General features: G+C 39.3%; 1 protein-coding gene across 4 annotated transcripts in view; it reads left to right on the plus strand.

Moving 5' to 3' along the window:
- The window catches only part of lmx1bb (LIM homeobox transcription factor 1, beta b), a 57,302-nt gene extending 47,396 nt beyond the window's left edge, over positions 1 to 9,906 (plus strand). For all 4 annotated transcript variants that reach the window (XM_072682078.1, XM_072682076.1, XM_072682079.1 and 1 more), the window contains 6 exons: positions 483 to 715; positions 2,848 to 3,023; positions 3,564 to 3,641; positions 4,140 to 4,206; positions 7,324 to 7,482; positions 8,549 to 9,906. In XM_072682078.1, coding sequence (XP_072538179.1) covers positions 483 to 715; positions 2,848 to 3,023; positions 3,564 to 3,641; positions 4,140 to 4,206; positions 7,324 to 7,482; positions 8,549 to 8,706 — 871 coding nt within the window. In that variant the 3' untranslated portion in view covers positions 8,707 to 9,906. The remainder of the gene's footprint in view (positions 1 to 482; positions 716 to 2,847; positions 3,024 to 3,563; positions 3,642 to 4,139; positions 4,207 to 7,323; positions 7,483 to 8,548) is intronic.
- Positions 9,907 to 16,903: the final 6,997 nt, after the last annotated feature.

The raw sequence follows: 16,903 nt of genomic DNA on the forward strand, positions 1-16,903 counted from the left end.
AGCTACATTGTCCCAGTGGCGGTGAGGCCTGTCTAATCACTGCACCAAATGTGGTAAAGCCAGTGGCCCTTGGTGCTGATTGAGGTTTGCTGGTGCGTTTGGGCAGGGCAGCATGCATGCATATCCCTTGATTGGGCTCTGCTGAGGCGTTGAGGGGTTATCCAGGGTGCTTTAACAGATGAGCCGCTGTCAAAAGAGATCACCCAGGGCTTTAGCCACACACCCCCTGCCCCCTTAATCACAGCACCATGATGGACAACCACACATAGAGACATTCTCCAACACTGCAAACTTAATCCAGGCTTCTGTTGTCTTACTTCTGGTGCTATGTTGCAAAATGATGAGTTACTAATGAGTTACCAGTTCACTTGCAGGCCAATTATTCAGTTATCATTCTTAAGATAAAGCTAATAGGGATTCATGATTATTTGACCACTCAGAAACTAACATTTATCTTTTTTTCTTTTTTCATTCCTTTTTAGGCTATTCGCCACCAAATGCAGTGGATGTCTGGAGAAGATTGCACCCACAGAGTTTGTGATGCGAGCACTAGAGTGTGTGTACCACCTTAACTGCTTCTGCTGCTGTGTGTGTGACCGGCAGCTGCGCAAAGGAGATGAATTTGTGCTGAAGGATGGCCAGCTGCTGTGTAAGAGCGACTATGAGAAGGAGAAGGACCTACTCGGCTCGGTCAGCCCAGACGACTCAGAGTCAGGTAAACCTGCAGAGCTGAAAAGAAAGTGTTGTAGGCTATAGATGGCTGTGTTTTTAAACCTAATAACAATGCATATACAAAACACGATTCCATTGTCAATATGATGCACTTGTTCAACTAATCAAGCCAGTTTTCTTTTCTTCAGTTTCCTCTTATCATCGATTAATGTTTTGCCTACTATTCATTGAATCAACTAATTAAACCATAATATTGCCATTAATATTGCTTCTGCAGTTGACTCTAACATTATTCCAATTGTGTCACAACCATATTTCCTCTGTTATGGAACAACAAAACAGTAGAAGCCTACTGAACTTTCTGTAGTGCATTGCAATCTGTCGGAATAATACCCTATTATTATTATACAGCATTATAGACTGCTTTTGTGAACAAGGTAAACAGTGTGTCGACACATCCGTGTATTTGCATAATAACCATCGTTGATACTAATCATTTTTACAATAATGGAGTAAAAACGGATGGTTTGGCATCCATTTTTACAATGGGGAAAGCATAACTATGTCAGAGGGAAGCCACAGCATATTGATGCGTAGTGTGGTGTGGGCGGCTAGGACTGCTGGAAAGAATTAGAGCAGTGGATCCCTATGAGTGACAGAGGGGATTTGGGGCCTATTCAGTGCTGGACCTATGCTTCTTATTGGCCCTCCCCACCCAAACGTCCCCCACCTCGCTTTGCTATAATGAAGCATCCTACCCTACCTCGCTCTCGTTCCCTCTCCATATGGCTCTCATTTGAGCATACAAACTGAAACGTCAAGAAATTTGTCAAACGCATCAAAAAAACTGCGTTGACTTTTTGGGATAGTTGTTTTACTTCCGTGCTTCATTGAGACCAAGTGAGGGCTAGAGAGAGGAGGTGTTTTTTGTGAACTCGTCTCAAACTGAGGCCATGTACAATTAGAGCAAAGTTTACAGAAATAGTCACAGTGAAGTGCTGCTAGACAGCAAAAAAATTCACAGGTATTCAAGTGCTGCACACTGGCAGAGAGAAAGCAGTTAAGAGAGAGCGAGGATCTAACATATTTGCATCTCCCAGTGATCCTTTTAAAGGGCCAAAGCGTTTGCTAGCCTAATTGACACTCGCCTGCTGATGCTGCAGAGGCCGCTCGCATCAAATTGCTGCAGCCGTTCATCTCAGGAAAGTGTCGCTCGGGGATCATAGCCATTACTTGGGTTTTTAACTTTTGAACCGTGCCATGTCATGGAGTTTGGCCCGTTTTCTAATTACAATTATTATTCTATCAAACATAAGCTGATTTGGCTTATTAGATGAAACCTCCATCCGCTGAACAATAAAGCCAATCCCCCGCTTGGCTATTATAATTACAGTAGGAGAGCCAGGAGCCATTTCGTTTAGATGGCACATTAGTACGACCTACTGAGAGAGATTACCATGACACAGGATGGGTTTGATTGACCGCCCGAGGATCACACATATTATCACAGTCTAATTGAGATGCTGTGATTAGTTCATATGATGAAAGAACGTCATAAGAATTTTGGTTTAAAAAGTTATAATGTGAACAGGGATATTGGATATGTGGCCTCATACTGGGGGAAAGATTTTATTTCACCTGGTGAAGTTAGGTCAAGAAAGTTTAACTTTGATTCCAGGCAAGTTTTTACAAGCTTAATGTGTGCATCGACTAGTCACAGACATATTTTGTGGTTTTCATATCTATTTCACTTATTTTCCCACATATCTAGAGTTAATTTCCCATATGTGCAAGTTCCATGTTCATATTCGTCCTACAACATAGCATCCATTAAATGTAGGATTCTTATCAAAGATTTATTCAGTGCAAAACAGCCAAGGCAGTGTGCTTTTAATTATAAATGACACAATGTCCAGTCCGGTGACAGATGTGCATACTTTATGGTGCTTTGCAAAGTGGGGCTACAGCCTAGTAGTGGATGTGGCCTTTTCATTCAGTAATAAATTGATAACAAAAGTATTAAAACCACATGTGTCTCTTTTCATTATGGATGCACTGTGTCTGAATCGCCCGAAATTGAAAAGAACAAAAACATCTATTCATCAATAGGCTGTCTGAAAAGTTGCAGAGTTCAGAAAATGTGCTGACTCGTGTGAATGACGGATCTCTCCCCAGAGAAGAGCGAGGACGAGGAGCTGGATATCAAGCCAGAGAAATGCTCCGGAGGCCCAGGCAAGGGGGACGATGGGAAGGACCCAAGGAGACCCAAACGTCCCCGCACCATCCTCACCACGCAGCAGAGACGTGCCTTTAAGGCCTCATTCGAGGTGTCTTCTAAACCCTGCCGGAAGGTGAGCGTCTGCCATTTAGCTGCAGGAACTATGGACTATCATCTATGTTAATTTCAATACTTTCAAATTGAAATCAACAGAACAAAATGTTTTATGTACCTCATAAATATCAAGTTAGAATTACATTTGTTGTTATACTGTACTATTTATATATAAATATAATTATATTGATCAGACACTTTTGCCCTGCAGCATGATATAAATGGAATCAGCAGTGACAACAGTAGCTTCTGCTGCTTACCCCCTATATACAAGCCACAATTGGTTACATTCTTCTGTAATGAACTAGATTTCTAATGAATAAGTTTATGTTTACATTTCTGACCTTTTTGTGTTTATTCTGACACAAAATGAAAAAAACATTTCTTAGAGTTTTTAATTTGCTTTTTTTCAACAGTATGTGAGATGAGGGAAAATAATTAATATCAAATTACACCATGCATTTGTCATTGTTTGTGATAATTGTAGCTTCTAAAGTGTAAATTATTGGGTGGTGGAGCAGAAATTATAGGTTTGGTATTTTGATGTCTTCACATTCAGGTAAGGGAGACCCTGGCTGCTGAGACAGGCCTGAGCGTGCGTGTAGTTCAAGTGTGGTTTCAGAACCAGAGAGCTAAGGTGAGTCCTCCTTCTGTACACTCTCCCTATCTATCATCCAGTATTACCCACATGAACTCAGTGATGTACAGTCAGGGAGCAGATAATGCAGCAATCTGTGAGTAATCCTCCAACTGCGGCACTAACAGCAAAGCCCTCCTCACACGCTGCCAAAAGGGAGAGAGTGCTAGTGGGGATAGAGACAGCAAATCTCAGCCACTATCTGCCTCAGGCTTAACCTCTCGCCGCATTCCACGGAAAACTCCCCACGAGGGAAAGAGCGATGCACTCACATCCATCCCACTCTTATGTTAGTGTCTGAAACCCACCTCCGAGCTCTGATGCTATCTTCAAAAGCCCAAGGATAATATAATGCACTGAAATAGACGGCTATGTAGTTCAAGCAGAGGTGAACAACAAGGAGCATCACTTTTTTTTCCTTTTCTTTTTAATTAGAAGAGAGTGGGTTCGGGATGTTCCGAAGTTTTTCTGATCATGACTTTATTGGTGTATTTTCAGATGAAGAAGTTGGCGCGAAGACAACAGCAGCAACAGGAGCAACAGAACTCCCAAAGGCTCGGGCAAGGTACAATATCCTAATAGGCACCTCAAAATAACCTTGTTTGTCCAAGAAACGAAATACATTTTTGCACATGTAAGAGTTGCACATTTGCCAAGACATATGATTCATCATATGCCTAGGTAATCTTAGCAGTACACTCTTATATAAATATAAAGGTACCAAAAAGGTTTTTGAAGCAGTGACATGGAAAAACCGTTTTTGATACACTAAAGAGCTTTCCACAGATTCATAGTATTCATATCAAGTGTTATAAATTTTACCTATGTATGTGTATGTCCACACACATCTCAGACATGGTCCACCAGCCATCCAGATTACATGCTCTCATGACTAGGTGTTAGGCTCCATAGAGACTTTTCCTTTTGTACTGTCCTGTGCTGCATCAGCCCTCTTTATCCTCAAACACAGCTAACCTCTGTCAGCTGAATATAAATCAGAAGGAAACCTTGGAGTGTATAAAAGTTTGTGTTACAACACAAGCACACAAATGTCGACCCATCCACTCACCATCCTCAATCCCTCCTGGACGCTGCCTTGCATCCCTTTGTAATAGGCCAGCATCTCAAGTTGCCATGCAGCCAAGCATAGCGGATGACCTATTCTCTATCTCTGACCTGCACATTGCCCGCTCCAGTAGTCGGAGATCTGTTACACATCTCACTGTCCTCACATTGTCATAGCGACCCATTTCAGGTCAAAAAGCCCCCTTTAACTCATTCGTTTTATATTAAGCAGTGCAAAACCTGGAAACGAGTGGCAGCAGAATATACAGTACTTTTTCATTTCAGGTTTAGAAGTGCTTGTATATCAAGTAAATATCGCTTAAAAGTTAATTTGTTGTTGAAAAAAAACAAGGAAACCCCCCTTGTCAGTTGATTTAGGAACGGACCCTATGGAAACTGGAGGGGACTTGAGGGGTTGAAGAGTATTATTCCAAGCACTTTGGAGGGAGACAAATGGTTCCTCTGCAGCACAGAGCCTTAATTCCTGTGAAAATATTTATTGTTATGCTGTGAAAAAAAAACTGCCATCACTCCTTTTTGCTCTCTGCTCACTTTAGCTTCTTTTGAACTATTATTAATGTTGACATAAAATCTGTGTAGAGAACTCCACTTAGTATTATTGGACAGCTTAGCCGATTCTTCCAGTGGCTTTTACATCCTAAAGTCTGCAGTTTAAAAGTCTGATTGGAGCACCAAATCTAATGCCAATTCTGTAGAATTGAGATATGACAATAATATTGTTGTAAGTGGCTGATTCCCTTGCACTAAAGCTAAGATAGAATAAATCTAACCATACCTGTCATACTGGTAAACTTGTTTTACTCTAAAGCAAAACGTGATGAACAGTATCATCACAAAGTAAATTTAGATTTGAGATCCCTAAAGTGATAAGATAAGAAGCACGCATTTCTGTTGTATTACATGAGAGCAGTTCTTTCTCTCTTTACTTTGGGGAAATCCCAAAGCTTATATTGACATTTTACTGCTGAGCACAACCCCTTGTACCTTCCCCGCTGGAAAGTCATAATCTTCAGATCATTGAATCATCTTCAGCTATAAACCAAGAGTAATAATACTTTTATTTTATAGACCAATGTTAGACTATCCTCATGGTGCATCCAGTTATGAGGCTTTTTCACGAACTCGGCTTAAAAAAAAAAAAAAAAAAGGAAGGAAGGAAGGAAAAGAAAAGAAAAAGAAAAAAGTCTATTGAGCACCAGGACTGTAGAGTCATCACATCAGCACAAGTTAGTAGTTTCTCTTTTTCAAAGTCTGACAGATACAATGTGGGTCAGTAGTTCTGTGGCCTCCTGCAATCTGCTGTAGCCTCTCTGTCACTTTGATTGGATAATTCATGTCGTTTAGGTAGATAGTGATCTCTTATTGGTCATGAACCCATGTCTTCGTCCAGTAGAAATGTTTTCTTAGAGACTAGGAGGAAGATGAACTGGTAATGGTGCTCACCAGAGACAGTCAGGCGTGGGTGAGCTGACCTGGTGGTCCAAGAAACAGAGAATCTGCTGAAATCGGACCTCCCTTTAGGGAATACTGAGGCAGCCAAGAGTAGAGGCACTGATGTCATTGATCATGGAACCGAGCTGGAATGTGTCACCCACACTTATTACTTGGTCTAATATGTTATCATAAATGGTATCCATCTTGGTTATCAACATCAGATTTCGAGAGGTCTGTTTGGCCACAGGTTATTTATTTACCAATTAAAAGCTGGGACTTTGTTTGCTAAAATGAGATGCAATAGTGGAACACATTTTCTAAAATTTCGGCTTCTATGTGAACTGCCAAATTCATAATGTCATATTCATACTCCTGTGTTTTTTATATTCAAAACCTGTTAATGTTTACTTGAAAAACTGCCACTCTGCCGCTATGCCTTTCCAACAATAAATTATGTTGCCTCCGAATCAATGCAGATGTAATGGAAACTTGTGGAAGCCTTTAGAAATGAATCTCAGACGTTCTTGCAAGAGCTCACCACTCTAAAGTAGAGGGCTGAGATGGTGGGCTCTAGTCTGAAAGCCACAAGAGTCATTCCTAGCCCTCAGCTCTGAGAATGAGTCATGGAGAATTGCTCCATGAGGTTGGTCATGTCCTGTTTCAGTACAAGCATGTTTCTAGTTTGTTGTTTCATGATTCGAGTTCCTCTAGATTTTGTAAAAAAAAAAAAAAAAAGATAAAAAGAAATCTATGCATCAGATAATATTTTGCATTACAGCCTGTTTAATTATAGGGGATAAAGACAAGTTGAAAAATGGAATACAAATCTATAGAAACCTTTTTATTAAACTAAAAAAACTACCAATGTTACAAATATAGCTCAAGGGAAAAATTAAATACAAGAAAAATATAGGATTCCCTGTTTAGCACTATTTCACCATTACATAAAAAGTAAGACGTGTAGATTTAGTGGTCATTTGGATACCTCTACAATGATCCATTTTACCATAAACCACTCTGATTTACTTTATTTCTTAACACATTAATTAAGCAGATTTTAATCAGTGGAATTACGCTCTATGGTGTGGTTCTATATACTGATATTCCCCATTCTCAGCACATTGTAATATATTTTGTTCTTTTTTCGCTTGTCTGCTTCCAGAGGTGATGTCCAATAGGATGGAGAGTATGATGAACTCTTACACACCACTAGCCCCTGCACAGCAGCAGATGGTTGCCATGGAGAATGGCTACACGGCGGACCCCTTCCAGCAGGGCCTCACTCCTCCTCAGATGCCCGGCGACCACATGAACCCATATGGTGAGCAGGACCCCTGGGGGCACTCCCACCCTCATAACCCAACACTCGGGCATGTGTTTACACCACAGAGCCAGCTCTCGCAAAACGCAGCTACACCGCCATATCACTCCAACCCCCACCCCGTCCCCTTTCCAAGACACACACATACATGAAGATGACACGAATGTGTTTGCAGGCCCACCAGTTTATTTTGAAGTTTTCCAAGTAAATGAATCCAATATGTTGTACATTCCCAACCCGGCTCCCTTCTTCTCCAATTCCCACACCAACAATCATCCGCTCTATTCACTCCGCCTGTGGATGAGGTTTGATGGCATATTCTGTTATGCTTTGTGACAGTACTCATTGGCTAGTATATGAAAAGTCAGAAGATGATCTGTGGTGAAACATATAAACACAACAATGGTTAACCACTATGGGTAACAGTCTAATCACCCTGGGAAAGTGTATATGGGTGCAGTCAGAAAACACCAATAACCAATGCTGATCATTTTAGAACTATAAATATTGTCAACAATATTGTCTATATGGACAAATATTCCTCTGTAATTTTTTTTAACAATTTACTAATTTGTTAACTTTATGTACAAGTATTGCTTGTGTAGATTGTTTGGTCACAGATGGCAATGAAGAGCTCCCTAGTGGTTTGTCATCCATTCCCTTTAATGGCCAGGCCCCAATCCCCAGTTTCATCACACTCCAGCACAGTTTATGGTGAAACAACAGGAAACAGGCAGCATTGCCAGCTCATTAAAAAACCATAGCCTATCATCCTGTCACTGTCTTGTGTAATGGTGTCATTAAAGACGGGACAGAGTATTAAACTAACTGTGCCCACAAGGAACATGACTGAGCAAGAGATAAGCACAGAAGTAAACATTTGCTATTAGCTCAGGCATTTTGCAGACTCCCTTTTGTTTTAAAATGTCTGATTGGCATTTGAAGGCATGTTGTTGCTGTTTTAAGTAAGAGAAAGGCATCCAAAAATCACTGATATTTCAGTATATATAGTGAAGATGATTAGAGGCTTGTTATATTGCTTTATAACGTCTTCTTCTTTCCACAGGAAATGACTCCATTTTCCACGATATCGACAGCGACACTTCTTTGACCAGCCTCAGTGACTGCTTCATGGCTTCTTCTGAAGCAGGCTCCCTGCAGGGGCGCGTAGGAAACCCCATCGACCGACTCTACTCCATGCAGAGCTCCTATTTTGCCTCATGAAAACCAACATGGACAGGGACCAGCAAGAGTGGGTTCATAGCAACTCATTGCTCCCTTCAGTAAAATGCCTCAGAACCAAGAATTCCCAGCAAAGCTTAAGAAAACACTCCTCATGGACAAAAGGGAAAAAATGGGCTAAAAATCTAAAAATGCATAGAACTTGAAGACAAGCGGTCCTTGTTACTCAGTAGTGAAAAATGCAGCTCAGGACAGCCAGTTTTCTGAAGCTGACAGACTTTTTCTAGGTAACTGTAGATTGTTTGTACATGACTTTCACCGAAGTAGCACTCAACTCTTCGACATCCACTTATGGAAAAAAAGAGTATTGATATACAGTTGAAAGCCACTGAAGCCACAAACCTCAGTCCACAGCATCCTGCCAAGGAAGGCTGAAGATCAAGACACAAATCTCACAATGCATGAGCCCATATTCTTTGTGAACATGACATTGAAAAAGAAAATCTTTAGAAAATGGATAAAAAACTTGTGTTGTTGAGATGTTTAAATGTGATGTTTGGACTCATAAATTCTCTTTTCATTATGTTCAGCATTGCATTTTTATCACTTTAATAGGTTTAGCTTTGAAAGTGGATTTAGAAATGGTAGAAGGATGAATGTATAGTGAATTTGCTCTGTGTGTGTGTGGAAGAGAGAGTTTTTGTGTATAAGTGTGTGTATGAAGTGTATGAGCATAAACATGGGTAAAGGTGTGTGTGTGTGTGTGCACGCGCGCATGTGCTTGTACGCACGTGTGTGTGTGTGTGTGTGTGTGTGTGTGTGTATATGTGTGAGCATAGTCAACTCTCTCTGGGCGTGTATGTGCTCCAGTTTGTTCTAGTTTGAAAGATGGTAAGAGATGGACAGTTTGAGCTCTATCCTTGTGTAAATATATGTTTCCCGAACAAATCAGTTGTGCATGTTCAAATGGAGATCATTCTATTTATTTAACTAAAACATGCTCTTGAAGGTACTTAAGAAACTGAAAAGCTTTATTTAAAGAGGAGAAAACCATGTCAAGCAGTTGAAAACATTGTCATAGTTCACCTGTGTATCATTTAATTATGAGATATATCCCCTTTTTCAGCTATGATGTACATCCGCAAAAGTGTGCTATTTATTTGTTACAAGCCCTTAACATTGTCAAAAAGGCATTTCCAAATGTGAAGACTGCTAAATTACCAAAGTTTGTTGGTACGATGAATAAACTCCATTTCTCCTGATTTTGAAGTTCCTTCATGATCTATTTCTCTACAACTCCCTGGTCAAATGAGCATGTTCAGGGTGATGCTCACTTAAGAATCATAAACAGGTGCATCTTAACAAATTGTTCATAGTTTCATTTAGATGATTAAAAAGATCAGCTGTCATATATTTTAGAACCAGTTCAGCGGGCAGCAAGTCCTACTGAAAACAAAAATTGGCATCTCCATAGAGCTTGTCAGCAGGTGGAAGCACAAAGTGCCTTAAAAATGTCCTGGTAGATGGTAGGCTTTTCCATTAATAAGCTTTGGTACAGCACTCTGTAAACAGATAGTCTTTTCAGCAATAAGCTTCTTGGGCTAACCCTCCTAACAGAGGCTGTTGATGATCGTCTTCTGGACAGCTGTCAAGTCAGCAGTCTTCCCGATTATTGTGGTTGCGTGTGCTGAACTAGACTAAGAGGTACACAGTATTTATGCTGTTTCAATAGTATTTTATAGTATGTAGCCAAGTATGTTACACAAGGAAATTTTACTTGGTGAGAGAAACACAAGTATGACATGTAACAAACAAACAGACTGATAACAAGTATTACACTAAGAGAGAAAAATACACTAAACAATAAATAGAAAAAATTATTAAAAAAAGTTTAAAAAGTAATATAGAGCTGAAAAAAAACTGTATTTTAAAAAGTACAAAAATACTGCATATCTATATGTAGTCTGAGTAGACAAGGAGTGTCTAAACTTATTCGCAAAGAGCCGGTGGGCACATCCCATATACCTAGCCAAATTGAGACCGAATGATGGAACTAGAATCAGCTGTCCTAGACAGCTCATTTAGAATGAAAACCAGCAGCCACACCAGCCACTTGTGGGTAAGTTTAGACACCCTTGCTTTAGACTTGGACATTTTTGTTACAGTCTTAAAGATATTGATAAATGTGAATTACTTTTGTTGTGGTTGGTTTCAAATGAAGTTCCCTTAATTCAAACCAGTCTAAATGAAAGAAGCTAAAACTAAAGACTAGCTAGATACTGTATAATATCAGTGAAGTTGTGATGCCAGTGCTCAAACCTTCCAGGTGTTAAATTCACATTTAGGACAAATATATTGCTATATTGTATGACAGTGATGCAATTACAACTTATACCTATATTATTACAAAGCTGTTTGTAATAATACTGTTTATAATAATTTACTGTTTTTTTTTTTTACTCAATATAATTTTTCCTTAAATAAAATAAATAGTGTGCAAATTCACCCTTCCTCTGAGCAGTTGGGCAATGTATGCTGTAGTGTGAAAAATGCAAGCTCTTGACTTTTCTTCCTAATATTCCATAAATTATTACAGTTATCTGTGTCTCAGATTTCTCTATGGGCAGAGGCCTGGAGGACAGCTTTACAGCTTCAACAGCAGCGCTCCTGCTCTTCCAGCATGGCTGTGGGCTGCGTCTGATTAGACTGCAGTATATCTCTGCTTTTATCTATTCTTCATCTGCCATCACAGGTGTCAGTAGGCGTGGCTCTCCATCTTCTCCGTGTCAGAGCAGGCCTTATCAGCAGATCCTCCACAGGTACATCTCCACCAGGTCTGCATGAGGAGCAGGCAGCTCTTCAGCAACAAAATGGGTGGCACTCGCTTTGACTAATTGACCTCCAAATGACCTGCTTATCTCAAGAGTAGCATCTCTAGTTCTCTCCTGGACTGACAACTGCTTCTCTCTCTGTTCATTTGCATTTTTCTTTTTTAAAAGTACTTCAACAGGTGTGAGAGGTGCTCCCCCATGACATGGTTTTAAACTCAGATAGCACAACTGACCTACTTTCACTATTTTTCACTATTTTATGTATTAGTGTTTTTTTCATGGTACACAATCAGCAGGAAACACAACTGATTTTGCTAGAGGGAAATAAAGGCTTATCTGGAAACGAAATATGTGTAGGTACTGTGTGTGTGTGTGTGTGTGTGTGTGTGTGTGTGTGTGTGTGTGTGTGTGTGTGTGTGAAAGACCACCAGTGAATCAGTGTACATACTGAAAACAGAAACACAGTGGAGAAATTGAGGATGAGTAAAAATGTTATGTGCTTGCCTAGCTAGGGAATCGAACCCTAGTCTGCCAATGGGAATGTGGGTAGTGTTGTTACTCACAATGCCACATCAACCAGTTTTAGTACTCTTGCTTTTTCAAATGTAAGCTTCGTTCGTAAAACAAAAGCAACAACAAAAAAAACAATACCACATTCTATGATAGTTATGCCTAACATTTATAAAATCCCCTTAGATTTGCATGCAACTTAAATAAATGTTTTTGCTAGATTTAAATTCACTCTTTTTTTTCCTTTACTCATATTGATCAGGTGATCACACAAGATATGTTTGATATGTTTGATCACATTGTGTATTTTTGTTGCAGGCCAACAAAGAGGAAAAAATGTGTTTTACACACAAAGCAGTTTTTGTTCACAGCCCCACCCAAATTTCTACCTTCACCATCTAAATATTTAATATAGTTAGCGAATTTAGCTTAATTAGCTAACAACAAAACAATTTGTTGCAGTATGTCAGATATGTGATTGTCTGTAAATGTGAGGGGTAGCCTAACCAGGGTTTTCGTAGTAGTGGTAGCTAGCGTAAAACGTACAAGGTAAATTATATGTAAATGTCTGTGTTAATGCCTGTTACAAGCTTGAAATGAAACTAAATAGCTTTATATTAGACTTTATATTAGACTTGGGCAAACTAAAAGCCTTGATCTAAAAGTCATGTAGTTATGGTTTACCACTACCACTAATTAGAATTGTAGCTCCAGTGATAAACTAAATAAGCAATTTTTGGGCACCAAATATTTCTTGAATCTGGTCAACTATGAGCATTGTATGATTAATCCTTAGCTTTAAGAATGGTAGTGTCACAGCACATCAAGTTTGTTTCAGATGTGGTTTGTGGCCCATCAAGTAGATGCCTCTTAGCCACCTCTTTAAATTTTAGATGCCTCTTTAAATCTGTCGATGTGTATAAACATGAGAAACAATGAAGACACTGGGTGCTAAGTACCTACATGTTCTGAGGTGCCCTGAGGTGTAGCTTTTTCTCAATTTCTTATCATAATATGGTTCTCATGTGACTCAAGTAGCTTTGCCATATTAGATAATGTCTGGGGTTTTTTTTTTTTTTTTTTGGTGCTATAAAACCACTGATCATGTCTTAGTCATAAATAAGTGATGCTAATAGCAAGGGAAGTTGAAATTATTGCAGGTTGACATAATTCTGGTATAATGGATATAATGATTAACTATGTTAAGCTAAACTAACTAGGCTAACTCCAGTTGTAGGTAATGCACAGCAGTTCCTATTTACATAAGACTGACTTTTGACCGACTTCTTGCTTGAGACATTTGTGTTTTTGTGTGACCTCTCCAGACAAAAACCTTTATTGTTGCAGGTAATGTCACAGTATGTGCTGCATAGTTATCTATAACACAGTATCTAGAGCACCAGATTCAAGTGTCAGAAATTAGATCATATCTAATTTTGGCCAAACAGAGCGAACATAGATGAATAAAGGACTCCACCAGTGATTGAATGACCTTAGCACCCTGAATCTCCTCTCCCAAGAATGCCTGAGATACAACAAGAGGGGTGGTCTGAGAAGGCAAACATCTCTCTGACACCATCTCACACACTCACCTTTTGACATTTCACACATTCTCTCTTCAAGTCCTCTGCAGCTCAGGCACCTCATAGGAAATTAGCCCTGTGACAATATTTTCACTAGATTAACTCATTCCCTCGTTTTCAACAAGCAGGACAGCCACAGGCCTGTCCCTTTAGCCACCCTCCCCTTAACCACCCCCATCAAGGTTTCCTTTAAATTCCTGACCAGGAGAAAGCTCTGTGTATCCTGGGTTGTTTATTGTACTTATTAAATGAGTAGGTAGCTAAATTTCTCAGCAGTGGCCTCTTAGGTGCACAGCTTGATAGCCAACAATCAATGAAGCTGTTCACCGACATTTTCTGGCTTAAATATGTGTCAAAAAAAGTCCCATGATATTGTATTTGCGGTGCATTATTTGTACATTAACAAGACACATCAATAATATGGTTGGTTCTATCAGCCTTTGTCATGTGGTTTTCAGACATTTTGTTTTCATATCTACAGTGTTGCATCCTTTAATTATGCGGCCCCCTGGCTCGTATTTCATCACTGTTATTTTTCCAGTTCTTCAATTAGCTAGAGTGGAGTAAAACCATGTATTCTTCTGCCCAATTAATTACAGGCTGGGTGAGAGACAGTCAGGGCCCTCTCTTGGGTTTGGCTCAGTCAAGCTTCCACAGCCAGGCCTAATCCTCTGGGTTCATGGCGAGTCCAAACGAGGAGCAGGGGAGTGCAGCACTGTTTTCGTCAGGGTGTCTTTTATTGCCTGCGGTTCACTGTTAGCGGGAGCTTTTAACCAGCGTCTGACACTTTCGAGTGAGCCATTCTTTTCCGCTTGCTCTCAGTCTCTGTCTGTGTGTGTGCATGTGCCTCACAGACAGAGCTGTGAGGATCATACAAGCTAAGAAATGGTAGGAGGCGGAGGGAGACAGCAGGGAGGGACCATCCTAACCCAGCAAAAGGCCTTCTTCATCCACACACAGGTCTTGGTTAGCATTGAGTGATATGGTCTTAGGGTCCTTGTTTTAAAAGTAAACTGTATAACAATAAGGTGAAAGGAATTTCAGAGGAAACAAGTAAAACTGCAGCCCTAGTGGTTAAGCTTCTATTGGGGACTACGATACTGCTCTCTCCCTTGACCAAGTGTCAGCTTATTTACTCATCCACTTTCATTCTTGCAATCTATTCTGTTGTGTTGTGGTTGGGGTGGGGGGTTCATGACCCTTGATATGCTTGACCCTTGATGTACTCGGCTATTGGGCCCCATCTGTTTTGTTTTTCTTTTAATGCCATTATTAGCATTTACTGATACACAGTGGAGGAATGCAGGCAATTGGTTTGATTTGGAAACAGGATACGTTAGCCAGGGGGCATTGTTTTTTTGTAGTGGCTTTGACCTCAGAAGCTAACGCATGCCAGCATCCTAACCCTGTACACCTACCACACTGTGGCTTTAACAGAAGGAGCTTTCCATGCATTTAGCAATGCCCCAAGGCAACATAGGAAAAATAGCTTTATGAATCAACAACGTTTTACTAAAATTACAATTAACCTTCTTAAAAAGTAAAATGTCTTGAACAAATGATGTGATATATATTTTAATATATATATTTTGGCCATTGCCTTTAATTATTGGTCCCTAACACTTGTTTGTATTGTTTATCTTACACACACACACACACACACACACACACACATAGTTAGTACAATTACCTTTATTGATTTCATGCTGTAAATGCATACAACAACAGTTATACAACAATATTAAAATAATATTTTTGACATGAATTGCATCAGTAGTATCAATATTTTTATTATATTTATTACTGTAATAAACTGTATTACTGTACTACTGAAATTCTTTGTCTGCAATATTTAATTAATTAATTTAATTAATGTGATTACATAAAAGTAAATTAATAACAACTGTGTATAATTTTGCAAATAATCATAGAGCAGCATTTTGAATTATTCTATACACTCAGACAGGACAGGTTAGTATTTTTTGGTCACTACTAACTATAACTAAATAATAAAAATCTACAGTTACTCTGAATTGCTGCAACCATCTGACAGCTCTCTAGCAGCTCAAGATTCAAGATGATTTGATAAACTAAATAACACTCTGTTATTAAATGTCAGTGTTTAAAATAAGTGAAATAAGTTTTTCTATAAAGCTAATGCTCCAAATTTAGAAGCTATTTAACACATGAGGACATCATTTAACTTGAACTAAGTTTTATCAGCTTAACCTCACCTCTCACATATTCATAAATTCATGTGCTATGGAATCTTTTTAAGGAATCCTGCCTTGGAGCAAAGCCAGGAAGAGACTGAAAGGAACAGTACTGTGATGTTCCTCAAGCAAAAGAGGAGTTATTATTTAGAGGATGTCACAGAAACCCATCGGACACATTTCATTGTATCCCATGAAGTGGTTGTCATTTATCTATTTAAACTATGAGGGACGTGTATTCAGTTAAGCTGGCTAGATCTTAAGATCCCCAAAACATAACTCATCTCCATATAGCATGAAGCTTTCATGTTAAAAAAATATATAAAAGGATGGTAAAGGATTGTTGGTCAGTGTTTCAACTATAAGTAATATGCGTTTTTTTTCCAGTCAAATAAATCTTTTTTATAATAGATTATTATAATAGATGGACTTTTACTTTTGATGTCAAATGGATTGATCCCACTTCCTCTTTTGTCTCTCTCTCAGTTTTTCTTGTAGACCACAGAGTTTAACTTAGTGAGGTAGGCATTGTCCCACTGTTTATAAAGAATAATCGAATTACAAGTGGTTAACCACTCTAATGCAAACTCTGATCTTCTTTTGCAAGCTAAAGCTTAATTATAAGTTCCAGAGACAATGCTGAAGTTCATATTTACCAATCAGTTAAATGTAGTAGCAGCTGTTAAGGCTTTCTTTATTTTAGCAAGCCAGTGTAAAGTGATACTGGTAAACCCATGGCTACTACATGGCCTCTATCATCCTTCTGTTAATTTTTAGCGCTGGACTATCGATTGCGAAGTAATAAAGCATTTGCTCAGACAAAAAACTGAGTGCTAGACTAGTCATTATGTTCTACTCTTAGCTGTGATAGTGTTAACTGCATGGGTGTAACTGCAAGTGTGAACAGGGTTTCAGTTCTGTCTTCCTGACATAAATGATCACAATAGTAACATATAGGCGTTATCTTTTTTCATGAAATAGCCTGCCACAACCTGACTGCTCTCAGTCTGTCATGATTTTGTTACACATGTACAGGTGAAACCAGATAGCAGTGTACTAAGACAGGTCTGTGCTCAGGTAAGCTAAGGAGGAGAGAGGCCTG

Source organism: Salminus brasiliensis, chromosome 6 (assembly GCF_030463535.1).
Source record: "Salminus brasiliensis chromosome 6, fSalBra1.hap2, whole genome shotgun sequence".
Lineage (NCBI taxonomy): Eukaryota > Metazoa > Chordata > Actinopteri > Characiformes > Bryconidae > Salminus > Salminus brasiliensis.